The following is a 24,226-nucleotide window of genomic DNA, read 5'->3' as shown; positions in this document are numbered from 1 at the left end:
GCCGTTCGCTCCAGGGAGCTGGGCAGCCCTCTCTGTGTTTCTGCTTTTCCTACCAGTCTCAATGTGGCTTCTTCAGTATTCCTTGGTTGAAGAGTCCTCTTAGTTTAGTCCCAAGTTGGTTTTTCCAGATGATGTTTCTTAAAATTAGTTTGTAATCTACTTTGGTTCTGGGAGGTGGAAGTTGGTACTTCCGCCTACTCCAGGGCCATCTTGTCTCTCCCTGCTATTATTTTTATCTGGCCACCATCATCTTTTATCTTATTAGAACAGCTTCTCAAAGAAACTGCTTTCAAATTTTCTCATCCAGTAATTTCCCTATACTACCATGCAATTTTCTTGCTTGAAAGCCTGTACTGGTTCCCCATTGATCTCAGGAAGAATAACAAACTTTCTAGCATGGCAACAAAGACCTTTATAATCTGGCCCCTACTTACCCCCTAAGCTTAAATAACCCTAGCTACTATAACCTTTGCACACTATGCTAAACCCATATGGAAGTGTCTTAAGTTCTCTGGAACATTTCCTATGCGAATCTCTTGTTCTGAAATGTTTTTTTCTCCCTTTTACCTTGCTAGTAACTATTCATCTCAGCTCTCACTGTAAATGTTACTTTCTCTGATAAATATACCCTGCTTCCCTAAGTATGGGCTAAATGATCCTTCTAGCTCAACACAGTAACTGAAACATGGTAGGCATCCAACGAGTATTTTGAATGACTGACTGAATAAATGCCCTTTCTAGGAAGTGTAGATGAAACTGGTCAGGCTTCTTAGGATAAAAAAGACCATATTTCAGGTCTAATCATCTGAATAGAAAGGGTGCTTAGAAAAGCAAGATGATTTATTGTATTTTCATGTTGATTTAAGTATTACAATCCTCTCTTATTCAGCCATCCAAAAGAACCACCATATTTTAGCAATAAAACACTCACTTTATATTTAACAGTAGCATAGTAAGATATAATTGTTCTAAGACAAAATAATTATCTAGGAATTTCAGTTTCAAATCATTCAGCGAGGTGTCAAACAATGAATAAGTGTTAACTGGGGAGTGTTTTAAACACATATTTTATAGTTACAGAATGAATATGTGCCAAAAAATATGTGGGATCTTGAACGATAATTATCAGCATTCTGCTTTTCTAAAGAAATCAGTGCAATATTACTTTATATAACCTAATGTAATATATATTAATAACTGAATAAAAATACCCAAAGATAATGTTAATCATTATTAGAAATATCGAGATTAAAAAATATGGTTTGCTCTCTCATACCCACTCCTCTGTTTAATTTCTTCACAGAGCAAGCAAACATTGTGACCTTCTCTGGACAGTCAATCTTTCAAACGGTTGCTGACATACTCAACTTGGTTACTGAATCAAATGTTCTGGTTAGGGCCATGAGCACAACACATAAATCATGGATGCTATTTTTGAAACTTTTTGACATAGACTTTCCTGTCTGTTTTGAAATAGTGGACATAACATTTATAATAATTTTATCTTGTGTAGAAATTAGTCTTTAGAAAAAATTTATATATTTTAGGTGCTTAATACGAAATTCAATTATATTCTCAAGAGTGATATATGCTAATATATTTTCAATAATAAATTAAATGTAAGATATTTGTATTTTTTTGCCCATGGGAAAATTGGAAATATATATTCCTTTTATTATATCAAATAAATATAACATTAATTATATAGTATCTCAGATATAATGTTAAAAGTTACTTAATCTAACCTGCTTTCCTTACAGGGAAACCTTGATATATCATTAAATGCATGAATTCCTGTAAGGGAGCCATTTTATCTTGAATAACTATAAGCTATAAAATTTCCCTTATGGTGAATAAGAATTAGTTCCACTCTAATTTTAGTCATTGATCCAAGTTCTGACTTCATAAGCCATGCAGATTATACCTAATTCCCCTTTCTCATGAAATAATACTATTACTCTCTAAATAATACTATTACTTTCTAAATTCTTTTTTTAAGGTAAATATCTTTTTTCAAGCCAAACATTTAACAATCCCAGTTATTCAAGATTTTTCTTAAAATAGATATTATAAATCTATACCTGTGATTTGCAAATATATTGAATGTACTGTCTTCCTTGATCTGGATTTATAGAAAGAAATCTATAGTCAAGGAAAAACTTATTTTTCACAAATTGCTATTATGTGTCATTTTCTCTGTTCTTTCCCTTATACACTAGACCAGTGGTTCTCAAACATTTTAAAGTCAGGGCACACTTAAAATCTTACAAATAATTGTAGGTGCACTATATACAAATTTCTGAGAAATATGTTATAATAAGTCAAATATTAAAGAAAAAGTATAAAGTTCAAGTGTGCTTTTATGGTAATTAAATGAAATAAATATGATGAAATTAAATTTGTTCTGACATTGAAAAACATTTTTATGTTACATTTCTTAAGTTATGCTTTTTAGAATTAGTAAGAGAGGAGTTAAAAAATAAAAAATGACAAAATACTATCTTTTTATATATATAGATATATTCTTAGTAAGATTTAGTAAATTCGGCAGGTCCTGGCACGAATGTGTTAAGTTTTTTCATTCTTGTGTTTATGAGAAACATGAGCCTGATGTGTCCTAGCTATTTCTTCAATGTTTGGGCATATATTTGAAAAGCAAACTCTCATTTCCTCATCAATACATTGAAGAATTCCTCTCTTTTTACTCTTAGTTGTGTTGAGGGTAGAAAATCCTAATTCACATAAATAGGATGTTGAAAATTGTAGTAAAATGTTCAAAGCTATTTTAGATACTGCCACATATTCTTCTTTTATAGAAATCCAAAAGGCTTCAAGAGACAATTCTTTCTGTTTAATCATCAATCCAAAACCCCCACCATACATATCATCTTAACTTTACACCAAATAAAGGATAGAAGAAATTTGCCTTCAGTCTTTCCAGGGAACATGGGGGGTAGTGTAAACAATCCAGTACCACAGCTTAACAGCCTTTTGCAACCTAATCAGGCAAGTGAGGTGGGGGTTTGGGCAGACTGTCAGTTTACAGCCAATTCCCCATACCTCTATCCCCCAAAAATCTAAACTCCAAAAACCCTGTTGGTTTTTTGGTCCTCAACAGGCACATATTTCTCTGGAATACCATAGGGCACACCTGGAAATCTTCTAGGGCACACCAGTGCACCCTGACACGCACTTTGAGAACCACTGCCTTAGACTATAATCTAATCTAGAGAGCAGGACCCAAGCAGTCCTCATTTTTATGTTCCTAGCACCTACTACAATGTCTTTAAATTGAAAATACTTATTAGTATATGCCTCAAGAATGAATAAACAAGAGAACCTACCTCAGTTCAAAACCTTTTCTATTAATTTCATTTTAAAATAATTCCATCTGTCAGGCTCTTTTTGGTTCTTGACCACCATCCAACACATTAGATAACACTTCCTTCCAGCTTTATGTCACATGAATATTTGATAGATCTTATCCAAATCACTGATATATATTTTGTACAAGACAGGGTCAAACACAAAGCCTATGCTTCATCATTGGGGACATCTCTAGAGATTATTCTAGGTCACACTGTTCAGCAACTTCTATACCCATCAAACCTGTTAACTCATTACCATTTGGCTCATATTTTCACTTTTTGAGAGGATATCATGAACATTCTGTCAATGTCTATTTAAACTCACCAGTTTGAATCATAGATCTGACTCTTCCTGGCTTATGACATGAATAAATTATATATTTAGTTTCTTTCAGCATCAGTTCATCAACTGTGAAAGAAGAAATAATTCCTGTCTACTTCAAAAACCGATTCTAAGAATAACTGAGAAAACCTATCTACAGTGGCCAGCATTGGTCCTGGAACATACATTGTGTTGGACACATGGTAGCTGCCATTATTTTTGCTGAATTTGATATATGATGGATCTCACTCACTGATGAATTTGATATTTTAATGGGATTAGGAAACTATAGCCTCTGATATTATCAATATATACATAGTAACCCTAGCAACTAGCTTAATATGCTTATTTTGAATGAACATATTCTGGTTCTTACTGACCACTATTTGTTTTTTCTACACTTGACAGAAATTGGTTAAGTAAGCAATTCTTAAATTTTACTAGAGATCAAATTCAGTTTGTTTTCCACATTTTATTTTCATTTCTAAAACTTGGAATGGCATTTCACTCCTTTTTATCCTGTGACAAATTTCACATTTTTATAATTTTGCAAATATTTTTCATACATGGCTTTTGATCACATTTGCATATTCTATTAGTACTCTAGAACATAATTCAGCGGGGTTTTCAAAGGCAAACATTTAATTAGCTAAGAGTGTGTGTGCTCTTTTGCACAGTCTGTAGGTAGCATTTTGTAGTGAATTTGAAACCTGATTCTAGTATATTTTAGCTAAGACTCTTGGTTACTCAACTTTTCTTAGCATAAATTTTCAGAGTTGTAATACAATGCTAATAATTCATATTTTGGTAAGGTTGTTAGATTAAATAAGATAAGGTTTATAAAACACATTAACCACAGTTGATTCTATTATGAGTCTATTTATTAAAGATAGGGCTAATTGCTTAACCACAGCTTCTAATGGTAGTTAAGATAACAAAACACATCAATAATAAAGATTTAGTTTTTCTTTTCATTTTAAAATGAGTTGTGGTAAAGTAAAATATGTTTTCACAAACTATTTGGTCTTGAGAAAGTTATTACAGCTAGCTGAGGCTTTACTATTTCCATGTGAAATATAGAAGAAATAATAATATCCAAGAGAGTGTAGTGATGATCATATGAGATTATATATGTGCAGAGAAATAGATAGATAGATAGATAGATAGATAGATAGATAAATGATAGGTAGGTAGGTAGATATATGTTATGTTTAGATTCTGAAAAACTATCTATCAATTAATCTATCTGTTTGAGTGTGTACTGATTATTGTTAGTTCACTTACCTCTTATCTTCCTCTTGGCTTAGGGTTCAATATCACTCAGGTTTTACTCTTCTATTTTGAAGAAAATTTTCCTTAAGGGGCAACAGTCACTACTGAGCTATTAATAATAATATGCCTATGCGTTGGATTTATTAATGCCTAGGATGAAGCAACACCTGTCTCATGTCATAATGAATTATGAAGAGAATAGTTACAAAGTGATATGGGTGTTATTTAGCTGTTGAAATAGCCTGTAAAATTTTCTATAGTTTGTTTCTTTTCCACCTCGTATTTCTGAAGAAATGTATAAAGAAAAAGAATAAAGGATAAGTGAGAACATCTAGCATAGTACTAGAATTAACAATAGTTTTTACATGTTTCAATTAATTATCATCTAATTGGTTCTTAGACCACAAATGATAGACAACATGTATTGTAATTATCATCTTTATCATCATCATAATCATCATCATTGCTTTCATTTCTATGGAGCTTACCATGTGCTAAGTACTTCAATGGATTCTTATAAAACTCTATGACTAGGTAGTATTATTATCTACTTTTAATAAATGAGAAAACTAAAACCCCAATGTGGTTATATAAACCTCTGATATAAACTGCCTAGGTTCCCACAGCCCATTAGGATGAAGCTAGGATTTGGATGAAGGCAGTGGCCCCAGAGTCATGTTTATGACCACTATACCAAAGCAGAGGGCATTGCACTGTGTAATGTATATGATATTAAACTGGGATACACAGTGTACTAGAAAAGAAATCAGTATGCTTTAGTTTCCTTAGTTACAGCATTGAAGTAATAATAGCTATTTCTTATTTGCCTTAAGGGGATATTTCAAAGATGAACAAAGTTACCTATATTCAAAAGTTGTAAGTTTCCTGAAAGAACATATAAATCAGAGCACAACAATTTATTATAGCTGTGCATATTTGATGTATACATATTTATTTAATTTTCACTTCCTCTAGGAATATCTCAGAAAATAGACCTGGGTGCTGAAGAGTTAACTCGGTTGGTGTTGAACCAAAAAACCCAAGGTTGTCAGTTTAATACTAAATCACGGCACAAACAGGAAGCAACCAATGAAGCACCACTTAGTGGAACAACAAATGAATGCTTCTTGCCCCACCCCCTCTCTTTGTCTCTCACACGCACACACACACACACACACATACACATACACACACACGAAGAGGAAGAAGAAGAAGAAGAAGAAGAGGAGGAGGAGGAGGAGGAGGAGGAGGAGGAGGAGGAGGAGGAGGAGGAAGAGGAAGAAAGAACAACTAGATTTGCACTTAAGATTCTTATGGTACAGGCCCTGGCCGGTTGGCTCAGTGGTAGAGTGTCAGCCTGGCGTGCAGGAGTCCCAGGTTCGATTCCTGGCCAGGGTACACAGAAGAGGCGCCCATCTGCTTCTCCACCTCTCCCCTTCTCCTTCCTCTCTGTCTCTCTCTTCCCCTCCCACAGCCAAGGCTCCATTGGAGCAAAGCTGGCCCAGGCGCTGAGGATGGCTCTATGGCCTCTGCCTCAGGCGCTAGAATGGCTCTGGTTGCAACAGAGTGGAGCCCCAGATGGGCAGATCATCGCCCCCTGGTGGGCATGCCGGGTGGATCCCTGTTAGGCGCATGCGGGAATCTGTCTGACTGCCTCTCCATTTCCAACTTCAGAAAAATACAAAAAAAAAAAAAGATTCTTATGGCACAAAAAATAGTTATAATAGCCAAATGATCCAAAAGAGGACAGTATATAGACAACAACTTTTATCCTAAAAAAATTAAACCTCATGCTTCATGAATTCTTCTAAATTAATAAAGTATACATAACTGTTAAAAAATAGCAATTATGATTGCATAAGAAAAATAAATATACTTAATCCTCACTGAAGAATGTATATTTGACTCTGTGTGGTGTACTCACAATGCAATAGACAGATGATGTATTATAGAATAGCAGTAAAATTGAAACATATAATTTTATTAACCAGCATTACCCCAATATATTTAATAAAAGTAAAGTGAAAAAATAAACAGATAAAAGTGATAGAGATTATATTTGAATCCTGGTCTGGCTTCTCTAAAGCTTCCCTCAGTATTGTCTTCTGTAGGTTCAGGAGAGCTTATTATTGGTGATTTAAAAAATGTATAAATAAACCCATCCCCCTCCTAAAATTGTTTATTTAATTTTATAAGCCAGTGGATTTGTGAAACAATATTACACTGAAACCAAGCAATAATTATTTTTGGAATTCAAGTATGGTTACAATCAGTCAATTACTCATCCAGTCAGTATTATCATAAATCATTCTATTTAAGGCATAAAGTATATATGATTATATTTTACACTTCACCATCACTAAACTTTTCATAAATAAGCATATGATAAACTTAATATCCTATTTGATTGAAAAAGAAATCAAGAAACCACAAATGAAGTGTTATTAACATGATAAAAAATATTTATCTTAAACTAACCACTAGCATTATACTTGGTGGTGAAAGACTTGAGGCATTCACATTAAAATCAGAAATAAGATTGGAAGTGACTAACTTTCTATTTAACCTTTTCTGGAAGACTTAACAATTGCAAAAAAAGTGAAATTATTATATTAAGTAAAGCTTCTGGCAATGAAAAGTACAGTTATAGTTATTTGCAAATAATACTACCACAGACATAAAACTAGCTGAATAAACTGAGAAACTCTAAAACTGAAAAAAGTAATTGGATATTAAATACATGTTAAAACTATATATATTCTTGGTAGAGCATTTGCCCAGCGTGTGGAGTCCCAGGTTTGATTCCCAGACCTGGCACACAGAAGTACCCATCTGCTTCTCCACCCTTCCCCCTCTTCTCTCTGTCTCTCCCTTCCCCTCCTGCAGTCAAGGCTCCATTGGAGCAAAAGGTGGCCCAGGCACTGAGAATGACTCTATGGCCTCTGCCTCAGGTGCTAGAATGGTTCCAGTTACAATGGAGCAATGCCCCAGATAGGCAGAGCATCATCCTCTGGTGGGCATGTCAGGCAGATCCCAGTCGGGTGGGTGCAGGAGTTTGTCTCTCTGCCTCCCTGTTTCTCACTTCAGAAAAAAATAAATAAATCTATTGTTAATGTTTACCAGTAATGAACATTTAATGAGTATATTGAAACAAAGAATGTAGCATTAACCATGGTGTTGGTCAAATAAGTTTGTATATATGATACCTGTTTGCTCCTTTATAGTTTGCAGTGAGGGCTGGGCAGTGCCAGGCAGTGAAATCGCAAATTACCTTCCTGCTTGGGAAGGGCCCTTGTTATGCTAATGTTTGCTGGAGGAGAGGTTTTTGCGCCAGAAAGTTTTGCAGAAGGAGAAGCAGAAGGAGAAGAGGAGAAAGAAGACATGTTTGCAGAGTGAGAGCAGAGAGAATGCAGGGTGCTGAAGAAGAAGCCATGTTGGCAGAGAAGGAAGAGGTGTGCAGACAGGGAGCCAGAGGTGCGGGGCTTTTGTGAGCTCCACAAGATGGGTGGGGCCTTTGATTCTAGGAGAAACAGAAGGTTTTCCTGGTTGTGGAACTGGAGAATGCGTCAGTGGCTTTGGAAGCCCTGTGTGTTTGCTCATCGGCCAGTGCAAGACTATTAAAGGAATGGCCCACCATTCCTTGACTCCACTGTTTCTTTACCATCTGTCCAAATCCAGTGGAGCCTGCATGTGCATAGCCTTGACGGCTGTGACTACTGGCCCTCCAAATTGAAATGAAAATGTAAGATACACAGATATGTTTAATATAAGAAGTGCATAACCTATATAAGTAATACTAAAACAGCTTAATGTGAAACATAAGATGTTTAAATAGACAAGAGATCATATTCCTGGGTTGAGAGACAATAACTGATTATTGTAATTCATATTACAAGTGTAAAGATAGTAATTCTTTATATATGGATTTAATGCCATTCTAATAAAAATTCTACTATCATTTTAAAAAGGTTGAAATGGTGAATCAAAATCTCATCCAGAAGAATATATAAACATATCTAATTAAGAAAATTAGAAAAGAGAGAATAATAAAGGGCCTTGCTTTACCAGATATTATAACTTAGTATAAAATAAAGGTAATCAGAACACAGTAATAAGAACTAAAAGGTAAGTAAGACAGGACAGGTAATTCTTTAAACATATTTTATTATGGTGTAAAGCCAGTAGCCACGGCCACCATCACAGCTGCCTGACCCGTGCAGGTTCGCATTTGATTTGGACAGATGGTAATGAAACAATGGAGCCAAGAACTGGTGGGCCATTAGCTTTTTTTTTTTTTTTTTTTTAATTTATTTTTAAATTTATTTATTTATTCATTTTAGAGAGGAGAGGAAGACAGAGAGAGGAGAAACAGAGAGAGAGAAAAGGGAGTGGAGATGGAAGCATCAACTCCCATATGTGCCTTGACCAGGCAAGCCCAGGGTTTCGAACCGGCGACCTCAGCATTTCCAGGTCGACGCTTTATCCACTACGCCACCACAGGTCAGGCTGGGCCATTAGCTTTAATCCTAGCTTGTACCCGGTGGGAAAGAAATACACACAGGGGGAAAACACTTCCTTTTCCCTTCAGGGCTCCCAAAGCCACTAACTTATCCGAGTTTCCTAGAGTCAAAGGTTTCTACCTCACCTGCCTTATTCTCCTTTGTTCCCCATCTCCTTCTCTCTGCACAAACTTTACACAAATTGGCTTCTCTTTCAGCACTCTGCCATCTTGGCTGTTTCTCCTCTCCCCACGTGGCTTTTCTCTGCTCTCCTCTCTAATGCTAATCTCAGGAACTGAGAGATAGAAAGCTCCTGGTCTGCTCCATTTTATAGTGTAGAAATCCAAACCTTTAATCCAATATACAAGCAAGGAAGTCTCTGATACAAAGTCACTTAGGGTGGGAAAGGCTTAGTCTTAAAACTAAGCCTTAGGGTATAACAACCCTGCCTGCTTACAGCCTGTCCCCTACACCCAATGTAAACTATAACTGAGCAAATCATATTATATATCATATTTATAAACTTATTTGACCAACATATGGATAAGACAAATTTGTGTATATGTATTTAGACACCATGTTCTATCAAAGAGAAAAGGAAATATCAATAAATAAAGTGTTTCTTTTTTTTTGTGTTTTTTTTTTTTTTTTTGTATTTTTCTGAAGCTGGAAATGGGGAGAGACAGTCAGACAGACTCCCGCATGCGCCCGACTGGGATCCACCCAGCACGCCCACCAGGGGCAATGCTCTGCCCACCAGGGGGCGATGCTCTGCCCCTCCGGGGCGTCGTTCTATTGCGACCAGAGCCACTCCAGCGCCTCTGAGGCCAAGGAGCCATCCCCAGCGCCCGGACCATCTTTGCTCCAATGGAGCCTTGACTGCGGGAGGGGAAGAGAGAGACAGAGAAGAAGGGGGAGTGGAGAAACAAATGGGCGCTTCTCCTATGTGCCCTGGCCAGGAATCGAACCCGGGTCCCCCGCACACCAGGCCGACGCTCTACCGCTGAGCCAACTGGCCAGGGCCATAAAATGTTTCTTTAAAGTACTGTATATCTGAAGAAAAATTACCTCCCCGCACCACAATAAATTCTAGAAAATTTAGAGTTGGATTTAAGCTTTAATCATAGAAACAAAGGTAAATATTATGGGATCTCAGTACAGGTATTGAAAGGCATGTGCCTGGATGAGATCACCATGAGAATGAATGTATTTAGAGGCAAATTGCTTCTAGGACTGATTCCAGGAACACCAGTGTGTAGATTTCAGGTAAGGAGGAACAAACAGCAAAGACTGAGAAGGAGCAGACATCCAATTTAAAAATCCCGAGAATATCATGTTCTGGGAAGCAAACTGAACAAAATGTTTGGAACAGAATCAGAGTAGAAAATGCTGCTAATAGATTAAGCAAAATGAAGACTGATGGCTGAATACTAGTCATTGATTTCAGGATAGTGGTGAAAGAAAAGACCTGGCTTTCATAGCTCAAGAGAGAATGGCAGGAGAGAAATTATAGATAGAGTATACATAACTCTTCATTATATGGAAAGAGAGGAATGAAGTCATAAAAGGAAGAGGAGGAGAGGGAGTCAAGAGTTTGTTTTTTGTTTTTGTTTTCTAAGATAGAAGAAGAACTAAAAAGTAATAATGAAGAAGGAAAGCAAAGGGAAGAAAAAGGAAGGGAAGGGAAGGGAAGGGAAGGGAAGGGAAGGGAAGGGAAGGGAAGGGAAGGGAAGGGAAGGGAAGGGAAGGGAAGGGAAGGGAAGGGAAGGGAATGGGCAGTGATGTCCTTGAGTTGGAGAGAGGGCTGGGCTCTATACCATTAGGCAGCACACTTGCTCTTTTCTAGAAATAAAAGCCATTTATCCAAAGTAGTAGAGGAGTCAGATAACTGGGCACAGATACAGAAAGGTGTGTGTGTGTGTAGTACTGGGGGCTCCTGTTCTCTTCTGATGGCTTCTCATTTCTCAGTGAATAGGATGCCAAGCCATCAACTGAAATTAATTAAAGAAGAGGTAGGGGGAGAGCCTTGGGGCTTGTAGCAGGAGGGGAAGGTATGGAATAATCATATAGGAATGTGGGAGTGGAAAGAGATTAGAGAAAGGGGGCATGCTTGCAGAGCAGCACAAAGGGTCTATTTGAAGTGAGTGACAATGAATTGATGGTGAGACTTGACAACATAGTTGTCTATGTTTTCAAGAGCCACGTTCAGCTTAGAAAGCACAGGTGTGAAGGAGTAGGATTTAACCAGTGTTGGAATTAACTGAGTAAAAATAAGTAATGGAGTGGCAAGGGAGATAAATACATGATGCAAACAGTAATACAATGGAACATGATGACTATGCTGCTTAATAAAGTGAAGGCATTGTCTGATCTGTGGTGGCACAGTGGATATAGCCTCCACTTGGAACACTGAGGTTGCCTGTTTAAGGCCCCGGGTTTGCCCATCAAGACACATACAAGAAGCGACTATGAGTTGATGCTTTCAGTTCCTCTTCCCACCCCTTTCTTTCTCTCTCTCCTCTCTCTAAAAACAATAGAGAAAATCTTTTAAAAAATAATGTGAAGGCATAAAAAAGATAAGAAACAATGAAAAGGTGTGAGCATAGATAGTGACTAAAAATGTTCAAGTATTGAGAAGTAAACTGGAAACAAAAAAGATGGGGGTCAAAGAAGAGATATTGACCTTGAGACTACAGAGAATTGTAATTCCAGGCAATGATAAGTTTTGGATAGTGAGGACAAGAAACTACATGTTAAGGCAGGGGTCCCAAAACTTTTTACACAGGGGGCCAGTTCACTGTCCCTCAGACCGTTTGAGGGCCGGACTATAAAAAAAAACTATGAACAAATCTCTACGCACACTGCACATATCTTATTTTAAAGTAAAAAAACAAAACAGGAATAAATACAATATTTAAAATAAAGAACAAGTAAATTTAATTCAACAAACTGGCCAGTATTTCAATGGGAACTATGTTCCTCTCACTGACACCAATGAAAGAGGTGCCCCTTCCGGAAGTGTGGCGGGGATGGATAAGTGGCCTCAGGGGGCCGCATGTGGTCTGTGGGCCGTAGTTTGGGGACCCCTGTGTTTAGGGTATAGAGGAGTTAATTTTATAAACCTTAAAATCACCAAGAATTATGATAGGGGTAATGCTGAGTGAATGGCAATGAACAGAGAGAAAATCTTTAAGAATTGTGATGGGTAATCTGAGGGTTAGTAGATGACTTCAGCAAGCAGGTATAATAGGCAAATACATGTGGCATGAGATTCAAAGCTGGGTGTTGCTATGGAGGGAAAAGGGTAATGATATGAAACTAGCAATGAGCAGCAAGGACACCTGACCCAGCGTCAACCCAGGGGAATGAAGATTCTGAACGAAAACAGTGGCTTCCACCTGAGAGCACTGCAGGGAAAGCAGAGTGTCACAGGCAAGAAAAGAGAAGACACCATTAAAGGAAAAGGGAAATTATGCAGGGATTTTGCTGACTTGTGAACAGGAGTTCTACCAGGCTCGATGCAAGGGTTTCAGAGATGAAGAGAGTTAGAAAATTGGGTTTAGCAAAGGAGATATCCAGAGCTGTGTGGGGATCATAGAGTCTGGGGGACTCTAAGTAGTGTCACGGAAAACCTGAATTTCTTAATAGCCTGGCCTGTTCCAAGGCAGGCTAGTGGCGGGAGAGGAGGCTGTTAGTAGGAATGTGGTAGGCAGTTAGACAGACAAGAGCAGAGCAAAGACGATGGGCCAGATACAGAAAGTCACCAAGGTAACAGCCCCAGGTGCCCAGCAAAATTTCCCAAAATTGGGAAAACAAGGACTTCACCCCCAGGGTGACCTTTCGTCCCCTAGCATATCACTGGTAATGTGATTTAGACCCCTCACTTTTCATATTGCTGGTCATACAGTTTGAAACCTCCCCTGACCTTTCATATTACTGGTTATATGGTTTAAACCTCCCCTAGCATGTTGCTAGTCATCTGGATTAGACCCTCTTAGAAGGGAAACAAAGAAGGAGGCCGAAGAATAGCCTTTAAGCATTAATCCTGCAGGACAACGCGATTCTGATCCACACCAAATACATCTAGGTCTCTGTTGTGTTTCAGTTCTAGGCCCAGAAAAACAGCAAACCAGTCATGCAACACCATGACTGACATCAGGACCAGGTGTATTGACTAATGACCCCCTGCCCTGGTTATGACCAATCAGCATAGGACACGACCCTGAAAGAACGCTCCTGGAGAGCTGATGAATATTGTACCGAGATCCTCCTCTGGGACAACACCTAAAATCCCTATCCTTAAAAGCCCTTAAAATAAAGGACCCAATGTGTGTGTGTGGGGCTTTCTCTAGAGAGCATGCTCAGGCCCTTCTCCACCCAATTCACCTAAGCATGTTTTCCATGCCTCTCTCTTTCTCCTAAGCTCCGCGGGTCCCTCTTTTGCTTCTTTAACTTGTTTCCTGAGCCTGTTTCTTCTACAGCTCACTCTGTCTACCTCTGTGACTTTCTTTCTTTCTTTCTTTCTTTTTTTTCTGAAGTGAGAAGCAGGGAGGCAGAGACAGATTCCTGCATGTGCCAGACTGGTATCCACTGGGGTATGCCCACTAGGGGGCGATGCTCTGTCCATCTGGGGCATTGCTCCGTTGCAACCAGAGCCATTCTAGTGCCTGAAGCAGAGGCCATGGAGCCATCCTCAGTGCCCAGGTCAACTTTGCTCCAATGGAGCCTTGGCTGCGGGAGGGGAAGAGAGAGATAAGAAAGAAAGGAGAGTGGAGAAGCAGATAGGCAGTTTGATCCCTGTGTGCCCCAGCCAGGGATCAAACCTGGGACTTCCACATGCTGGGCCAATGCTCTACCACTGAGCCAACTGGCTATGGTGTGACTTTCTAAATAAACTTTCCTTTATAGTTTGAGTCTTGGCTCTGAATTCTTTTCTAGTCAGAACTAAATACTGAGGTTGCCGAACCAAAGTCCAGTTTGACTCCACCTATTTAACACCTGGTGCCGTTTTGCCACCAATAGGATCATACCAAAAAAAACTACTAACTAACTAATAAGAGCAGCTAGAATTTTAAGGGAAATAGATACATTATGGAATATCCTATTAAAGATTGTAAGGATATTACAGAATAGCTAGCAATGTGATCTGCTCACAATTTGTACAATTAAAAAGCAAAACATAAACTGAACCTATGGTATTATATAAATCATATTTATATACACATGCACAATATTGCTAGGAAATACCTAACATATTAAGTGTTTATTTTAAGTTGAATTTGGATGATTGTAATTTTTTCTTAATACTTCTCTATGATTTTCAAATATCTCATAGAAAGCTTATTTTTGTTTATAATCTGAAAAACCCCTCATGTGATTTCTGCATAAATAGTGTGTCCTTGGGTGTTGTCCTAAGAAGCTGTTAAAATTTCATTTCTTGACATGAGTAGTAGTTTTACCAATTATAATTTTTAATTACTTTAATAATGTATAATCAGGTAAACACGTATTTTTGTCTGCATGTTTCATTTTACACACACACACACTCACACACACACACACACACTCACACACACATGCTCCCTGAGGTTTAGCTGGCCTCTGCAAGTGGTATCTGAACATGTTTAAAGAGAGATGAACACATGGACTTGGTTCAAGAAAGGCCCAGGTGAATACCTGGCATACGGAGGTCTCAGGGTCACAGAGGCTGCTGTGTCCGTTACACTGACATGGAACGCAGGTGCCCAGGGTTGGCCCAGAGGTGCGGCCACCCGGCCCAGAGCGCAGTCGATAAAATCCTGGCATGCATGTCTGAAAGAAAAAGAAGCCAATTAGAACAGACAACTTAGATAGACATCCTGTTTTAACAATACTTGGGTTCTCAGTGGAGTTAAAAAGGACTTCCTCCCCCTACCTGAATTAAAGGAAATATCACTTACTAACACAAATGCCAATTTTGATTCCTAATGTGTATTAGATTAGGAATCTCATCTGTGTCATTAGATTTTAGCAAAGGAAAGCTGTCATGTGCATGTACCACTCAGTCTGAAAATGCTTCAAATATTCCACTTTTTCTTGAGATTTGTTTTTAAATAAAATTGTCATGTGAAGTAAAAATTCCAACATCCTCTATAACCCCAAATCTACTTCTATTGTGCTTGATGGATAACCAGCAAGTGTCCAATGAGATTAAAAATAAATAAATAAATAAGTGTCACAGTTGCATTATTTATATCAGTATAATTTAAAGACTATAAAAATAAGAAATTCAAAATAATAAAAGTTTTACATGTCTTGGAAATATTAGGCCACTAATACAATTTATCTTTTGCTGATCTGTTTTTTTTTTTTTCATTTTGCAATAAAAATCTGAGAGCAAACAGAAAACTGCTAGTAAAGCTGACATATGTAAAATGAAGCCTTCCATCTTCATTCGGGTTTATTATGTAAATGTATCAAAAAACATCGCTGACTTTCTAGAAGGGAGCCCACAGCTCTCATTCTCTTTGGATAATGAGAACAGTCCCATGTTCTGGGATCAGTTCTCTCTGTATGTAAAGCTGCTGTCCTTAGTTGAGACTGATTTATGAGTAAGAGGTAGGAGCTAGTTTTTCAGGTACCACTAAAGATTATAAAGAAACTGTTCTTGCCCTGGCCGGTTGGTTCAGTGGTAGAGCGTCGGCCTGGCATGCAGAAGTCCCAGGTTCGATTCCCGGCCAGGGCACACAGGAGAAGCGCCCATCTGCTTCTCCACCCCTCCCCCTCTCCTTCCTCTCTGTCTCTTTCTTCCCCTCCTGCAGCCAAAGGCTCCATTGGAGCAAAGATGGCCTGGGCGCTGGGGATGGCTCCTTGGCTTCTGCCCCAGGCGCTAGAGTGGCTCTGGTCGCGACACAGCGACTCCCCAGATGGGCAGAGCATGACCCCTGGTGGGCAGAGCGTCGCTCCCTGGTGGGCGTGCCGGGTGGATCCCGGTCGGGCGCATGCGGGAGTCTGTCTGACTATCTCTCCCCGTTTCCAGCTTCAGAAAAAATACAAAAAAAAAAAGAAACTGTTCTTGTCACCACAGCTTTGCAGGATTTTCCCCTCAGGATATCTGGCTCCCATTGTTGAAAGAAAAGTGATTGCTGAATAAGCAGGGGGGAAAATATTGGATTAAAAACTTAATGCCTCTGCATACTTTTGGTTCTGGACTAGGTGCTCCCTAGTAGAATATGCAAAATAAGTTCCTTACAAAGAGGAAAAGATCAATACTGGAGTCAGCACTCTCCTTGTTTATTTTGATCCAGATAATGTGAAAGAACCTCAATTAGGCACCTAAGAGTCTCTGCTTTTATCACAGCCTATAAGAAATTCTAATGAGGTTTAATACCGTCTCAGCTTTGAGCAAGCTGATAAAACTGAGGATAGTATTCAAAATATTTTGAGTCTCACTTGTCTTATGGTGGATGTAATGATATGTTTTAACAAGATTATTCATATTATTAAAATCAAGGTTGATTTTTCCATTTTTTACCAAATAAGTTTTTGATAGTATGACTGAGGAATTCATTTAAACATAACTAAAGAGACAACCCAAGGTACACGTAAAACATTACAACAATGTGGGTTCCAGTTCTTTAGCATGCTGACTATAGAATAAAATTAGATTTTCTTTACATGGATTTCATCCTTGGATTCCTATATAATATTGTTATTTTACTGGTATATACTGGTATATTTGGTGTGTGTGTGTGTGTGTATGTGTGTGTGTGTAAAAATAGCACAAATTGAGAGTTTCTAGCTCTCCTTTATATCTCAAGCAAAAGTTTAAAACAAGCCTTAGAAGAAGAATAAAGTCAAGAAACAGCACTTTCATTGAAGAATCATTTGGTATTCAAAATTGTAGACTGGAATTTGAAGGTTAATGTACAGGAAAAGTTCACTGTAGCAGCCAGTTGCTCCTATTACTATGGCTCTTTCCTGGAAAGTTAGGACAAAGTAGAAAAGTGCCCCTAGCGGAAGTCCCAGCCTGAGCTCCAAGTGGAGCTCTGGGCAGAGCATTCCATACCTACGTAGGTAGTTCTCAACCCTGGCTGCACAGAGAATCATTTGAGGAGCTTTCAATACTGATGCCTGGCTCTACCCCCAAAGATTCAAATTTGTCAAGTGTAGGGCTTAGGTTTCTTTTAAAACTGTTGGAAAGTCTAATAAGCAGCCAGGATTGAAAGTTACATTCAGGTTCTTCAAATGTGTCTATTAAGTGCATACAGACTGGTAGTGCAACTTGACTTTACAAGTTAGTTTTTTCCAATGAGTATAGGAACGTCTCTTTGTGTCATTACGACACAGTTTTCTCATCCTACAAATGAGCAGGTTATGAATCCAGATGGTTTCTGAAGATTCTTTCAGTTCTAACATGCTAGATTAATTTTGTGTTCTTATAGATTAAATTTCTAAGAGTTAGCAAAGAAAAAGAGATTGCCACAATGCAAGAGTTAGAAACTAGACAACACACTTTCTAAAGGAACGGGACATTTATTTTTCTTTAATCCCCCTTTTTCCAGGATCCTCCTTATATTTATTCTTTCTATTTTTGAAACATTTTTCCTGAAGGTGTTTATCAATAGCAGATGCTTTTCTTCTGAGTGAACCAGGGCAAAACTCATGAGAATGATTACATTTGAGTTGGGCACAAAAGAGAAAAGACAACAGCTACTTTTTGAAGTCCTGTCTAAAATTCTTTCTGGAACAAAATTAAAAGTGTAAGGAAAGCAAATAAATAACTACTGTTCTAACTTTATCTCTTTTTACCTAATTCAAACTCTTTCAAAGGTTCCTTGTGCTAAAATAATTCATACCTCAATTTTCTTCTGTTCTTCCATATTTAATGTATATACATAATATGACATCTCATCAAAATGTTAGAATCAAATCTACACAAAAATGTGGGAGTGTGGACAGAAGGGAATGGATAACAGAAATAGTAATGAGCCTATGTAGTCCAGGTGCAGAGCTCCTCAATAGCCTCCCTAATTCTTCAGAGTTTTTTTTTTTTTTTTTCCTGAAGCTGGAAACGGGGAGAGACAGTCAGACTCCCGCACGCGCCCGACCGGGATCCACCCGGCACGCCTACCAGGGGCGAAGCTCTGCCCACCAGGGGACGATGCTCTGCCCCTCCGGGGCCTCGCTCTGCCACGACCAGAGCCACTCTAGCGCCTGGGGCAGAGGCCAAAGAGCCATCCCCAGCACCCGGGACATCTTTGCTCCAATGGAGCCTTTGGCTGCGGGAGGGGAAGAGAGAGAGAGGAAGGAGGGGGTGGGGGTGGAGAACAAATGGGCGCTTCTCCTATGTGCCCTGGCCGGATCCCCCGCACGCCAGGCCGACGCTCTACCGCTGAGCCAACCAGCCAGGGCCTAATTCTTCAGAGTTTAACAATAAAAATAGATACTTGTACCACTGACAGTAAAAACACTCTCTTGGCCTGGCCAGTGGTGGAGCAGTAGATAGAGCATCAATGTGGGACGTGGAGGTCTCAAGTTCTAAAACCGAGGTTGTCGGCTTGAGTCTCCAATCATCAACATGATCCCATGGTTGCTGGCTTGAGCCCAGAAGTTGCTGGCTTGAGTAAGGTGTGACTGGCTTGGCTGGAGTCCCCCTCTCCCCAATCAAGGCACACATGAGAAGCAATCAATGAACAACTAAAGTGACATAACCTTAAGTTGATACTTCTCATCTCTCCCCCTTCCTGTCTGTCTCTCTCTCTCTTGCTAAAAACAAAATAAAACAAAACAAAACCCCCAGAGTCTTGTATTTCTATGTAGGTTTTGCAATCAGGCAATCCTGAGTCTAATTCTTTTTCCATTACACATGATTTTGTGCAGATTTTCACTACTGTGGGCCTCAGTTTCCCCATCTGGAACATAAAGATATTGTATGACATAATAGTGAAATCTTAAGTATATCTAGGTGTCTTGAAAAAGATATGTCTAACTTCAAATTTTAGTTTTGCTGTTTACTAGCTATGGGATCACGGGCAGATTTCTTAACCTGCCTGTACTTCCATTTTCTTATCTGTAAAGCGGGGGTCATTATACTCAATGATGTTGGTGTAAGTGCCTTAGGAAACATGCTTGGCATCATGTAGGACACAGTAAGCACTCAATAAATGGTAAGTTTTATTTTCTATAAGGTTGTTATGAGGATTAAATGAGATCATGTTTGCTCAATGCTTAACCTATAATATAGCTGCCTCCATCCCAGATGATTCTTTATAGTTATTGAGAATAGACTAAAAATAAAGGCAATAGCAATTGTTGTAAATTGCATTGGGAAACAGTTACAATGCATGTCATTTACCTATACTATTCCTCAATATTTTTATGTACCTGAACCAAGTTTTTGGGTCTTTTATGTGCAACAAAAATGGTGAAGGGTATCCCAAGAGGTCTGCATGTGTAAAAAGAAAAGTCTATGTTCACTATCTTGTCTTCTGAATTTTATGAGCTGATCACAGGTATAAATTGTTAGGGAATTAAAAATAATATTTTTACTAGACAAAAGTGACAGCTTCTGAGTGGTGACCTAGTAGACACCAGATATTCAACTGGGAGCCAAAAGTCCTATCAAATCTGGGAGAAGGGGAAAGAGGCAGAAATGATCAAAATATGACCCAGAGATTAATTTACACACTTTTGTTTTCCATAATCTTGTTGCAGAGAACCACATACACAATGGTGAATATTTTCCATTCCTGCACATAACCTAACCTGAGTCTAGGTGTGTTAGGAAGCAGAGTTAACTGAGACTGCAGTGAGAAATAGCTTAGATATTAACCATGTTAATTAAATTCAATGGCTCTCACACCAATCTGTGTGGTGAGAAAACTGTCCTTTACTTGACTTCTAAAGGTAATATGGTCTCTGTTTCAAATCATAAATTGTAATAAGTAGGCATTTCTAGAACTAATATTTTCAGTGAACAGAGCTGCAATGTCATAACACTACCCACACGTAATAGGCAAAGGCTAAGTGTCTTCCTAACTGGCTATATTTTCAGTGGTAACAAACACTTAGTTTTGTTTATCTGCACCATATTTTGAGTAAAAATGTGAAATGAATAGCTTGTAAAAGCAGATGTCTCTAGAATACCATACATTTGGTGAAAATGTGGTAAAGGAATTGCTTTGTGTATTCACGACCCAAAGCATATGTTACTGTAGTGGGATATATTATTTCAAAACTGTCCTTAGCTCTTGCTTTGATGATTAGATTTTATGCCTGGGTAATTACACTTTAGAATCAAGATGAATTATAAATAAGATGTATAATGGATTAGAGGCAATGGGTTGTGGAGAACACCTCAGGAACCTTATTATGAGGGATAGGCCTTTATCCCCATATCTCTCCACTGAGATATTACTGTAATTATTGTCTATAAATAGGAGCTTAAGTGAAATTCATGAGAAATAAGGGAAGCCGCCAATGCAGGTGATTGTTTGCATGTATTCCCAGTGTTTCTTGATTTCCTGCATCTATCATTTACTTCATTTGTGTTGATTTATATTTTCATATAATAATAGAAAGTTACTAAGATTAATGGAAAAACATATTTTAGAATATATTATTTTAAAAGCCTACTGATCACAATAAGGAGATTTTTTTAACATTTAAAATATGAAATGGAAGGTAGATTACATTAAAACAATTTGCTACTCTACAAACATTTTTTGTTCAAGTGAACAGTAGTATTATTTTGAATAGATGTAGAAGTATGTATAGTTATAACTTTCCTTTAAGATATTTAAAGGTCAATCTTGACTTCTTATTGAATATCTCTATAGCAAAATGTGATTGCAGAATCAGAGAATTGTAGAACTTCAAAAAGCCAAACTGTACTTTTTTAGATTGGGTAACTACATAATATTTAAGCATACAGTAATTAAAGGATTGACCACAGCTACACAGTGAGTCAGCAGTATAGCCAAACACTTCTTAGGATAAGAAAAAAAAATCATATTTTTTCTAGAAAAATCACAAGTTCAGGCTATCTTCTACCTTTATGTCTTTTACGATCATTAAAAGGTAGCATATTTTATATATGTCACTCTCACTATTTCATTTTTCACATATACTCTGCATGTGCTTTTGTGTATTTGGGTGGATTGTGTATATAAGTGCAATACTATATATATAAATATATTTATTGGTGTGTGTACAAATGGATATATGTGTATGTGAGCATTCTGATTAATGATGAGATGGATTATTTGATGTTATTAGATCAAATGGACACATTCAAATGACTATTGCCCCTCAGAGCAGTCACAAGCAAAGCTATAAAATTCCCAAGGATGTTTCACAAGAAATTTGAAGTTATTCTTGAAAAATTATCCTCTGAAAAAACTGAAATCCATATTATGGTTACAAAGTTGAATGACACTTCAATTTAAGATGAGACTTTCATACATATGTTTTCAATTAAATTAATCCTCATGATGATTGAATATGTAAACAACCAGAGGTCCAGAAACAAGTGCCCCGTCCAAGTGGTGTAGATAAGTAGGATTCACCAAAACCAAACTCTGTTTTCTTTTCATTGCACCATGCCGCCTTTCAAGAGATTTATATTAATCATTGTTACATTGTACTTCAATTCTGACCTGGTGGCATAATATGCCTCATATACCATACTTAATATAACATTTCTCAAATCCTATTTATAAAAGCTATATAAAAGTTTTTATAAATAAATCAACACATGGATACAAAACTACTTATTCCATCAGTATCATTATCAACCTAATGCAGTTTCAGCATCTCTAACTGTTCACAAGAGATACCAGAAAAATAAACCAGCTGGAATAAATGGGCATTATGAAAACACTATTTCCTGACTGCTCCGTATTTTTACAGATGTCCTCATTTTTTATAAAATATTTCCCCTCAGATATGATTCTTACTTCTAGGTAACAACGGCATCATCTTCTTACTGTGTCTCATACTATGAGTGGAAGATAAATAAAATAAGGTAAGAGTATGCATGCAAGGGAAACAAACTGTAGCAAAGGTAGCTCTGAGAGTATTTCTGTTTGGTTAGTTAAAGGGAGTTGGCCTTAACTAAGTCAGTAAGAATGAGCTTACCTCACAGGACAAACCAGAATAGCCCGGGGGACAATCACATTTTTCAATCAAGTGAGCTGGAGGGTTCACTGCTGTTATACGTCCTTGTTCAGCTACCTCCATTGAGATTTCAGAAATCCTAGACACAGCAAGCATGTACTTACATTACGGTTCAGTAAATTAAGATTACCTAGCAGTCAGTCTTGTAAGAAGAGTCCTTCCAAGTTTTTGTCAGTAACCTTAAGTTCATTCTATTGTTTTGAAGATGCCTAACTTTTTGAAACTTATGTGCCATATCTTATTTCTGCATTTTTTGCTTACTCAAAGATTGAGATTACACATTAGCAAAATATTCACATAAATCATAAGGAGTTTAGTAAATTAGATGCCTGACTTCCTGTTGAGAAGTTATTATAAAGACTTTCCTCCCACTTTTTAAAATGTGTGTTGCTTTAGGTAGACATGACCAATTATTTAGACATTTACATTCTTTCCAGTAGACAACCTAAGGTCACTCCCCATTAGAATATTCCCCCTAGTCACTGGTGAAATTGCTTTTAATTTACAATCAGCTCTGATTTCTTCCTTGTGAGTCTCTGACTGTTGCTTCTAAAACTTTAGAAAACAATGAGCATAATCAAATAATACTGATCTTTTTCTGATGATGAAAGGCTTTCAAATTTGTATTTTGTTAACTTTATTAAATAAATCATTCAGGTAACTTAACTCATGCTCCCTGTTGCTGGAAAAGTCCTTACAATAGAAATTAAAAAGATTCACAGTGAAAACACTAATACACTTTTCATTAATTTAAAACAAAACATTAAAAATATATGCAGTTCAAAAACTCAGACTATTGCATGACTATCTGATAACCTGAGGTGTTCTGCAAATAAAGGTCTAAAGGAGACAATGAGTAGTTTTGCTTCAATAAAAGTCACCTCTGATAGCTTGAGCTTGAATCATAAACTTTATCACAAGCTTAGGTAGATTTTATTGACATTAAATTATGAATGCACAAATTGACTTCACTAGCATCATAATCTGCACTCTGAAGATCAGACAGCCTTTATGAAACACACATTCAGTTAAAATTCAGATTTCGCTCTCTCTTCTTTCAAGGACACATAGCTGTTGTGGCCTGTAAACAAGCCATTCCCCTCCTATAAGAAAGTGTTGACACAAGTCATCCCCACTGTCATCTCACGGTGTTTTATAACCTGTGGATATACTAGACTAGTTGCTCCTTCTCTTGCACTTGCATGTATACAACAGAATAGTGGGTATTTAAAAACCAAGTGATATTTGAACAGTGTCCACAGCAGATATTTTATTATGTGTTGTTTTTGTCTCAGAAGATTAAAGAACAACTAATTGTTTTTCCCGAATCAGGGATTTGGCCAAACTCAAGCATTTATTCAAATGAATATTAAAATGCAAAGTTGTTATGTCCTTCAAGTAAATGCAAGAGAAGAGAAAATTAAAGAGAAAATAAATTTTAGCCTTAACAATATTAAGGGGGATGTTGAGGGGAACACAAGGGTGGGGGGCTGTATTCAGTGGGACACTGGAATCTATGTAAACACAATAAATTAAAATCAATAAAGTATACAATTAAAAAAAAAGTTTCTGGCTAATGAAGAATAGAATAAATATATAAATATATT

The 24,226-nt window shown here is 37.6% G+C and overlaps 1 protein-coding gene across 3 annotated transcripts in view; it reads right to left on the bottom strand.

Annotated features, from left to right (window-relative positions):
* The window catches only part of LAMA2 (laminin subunit alpha 2), a 660,268-nt gene that overhangs the window by 186,631 nt on the left and 449,411 nt on the right, over positions 1–24,226 (bottom strand). For all 3 annotated transcript variants that reach the window (XM_066248490.1, XM_066248491.1, XM_066248492.1), the window contains 2 exons: positions 22,581–22,698; positions 15,138–15,272 (listed from right to left, as the gene is read on the bottom strand). In XM_066248490.1, the coding sequence (XP_066104587.1) occupies positions 15,138–15,272; positions 22,581–22,698 (253 nt within the window). The remainder of the gene's footprint in view (positions 1–15,137; positions 15,273–22,580; positions 22,699–24,226) is intronic.

The sequence above is a fragment of the Saccopteryx bilineata genome, chromosome 12 (genome assembly GCF_036850765.1).
Source record: "Saccopteryx bilineata isolate mSacBil1 chromosome 12, mSacBil1_pri_phased_curated, whole genome shotgun sequence".
NCBI lineage: Eukaryota > Metazoa > Chordata > Mammalia > Chiroptera > Emballonuridae > Saccopteryx > Saccopteryx bilineata.
This window is presented reverse-complemented; position numbering and strand designations above follow the sequence as displayed.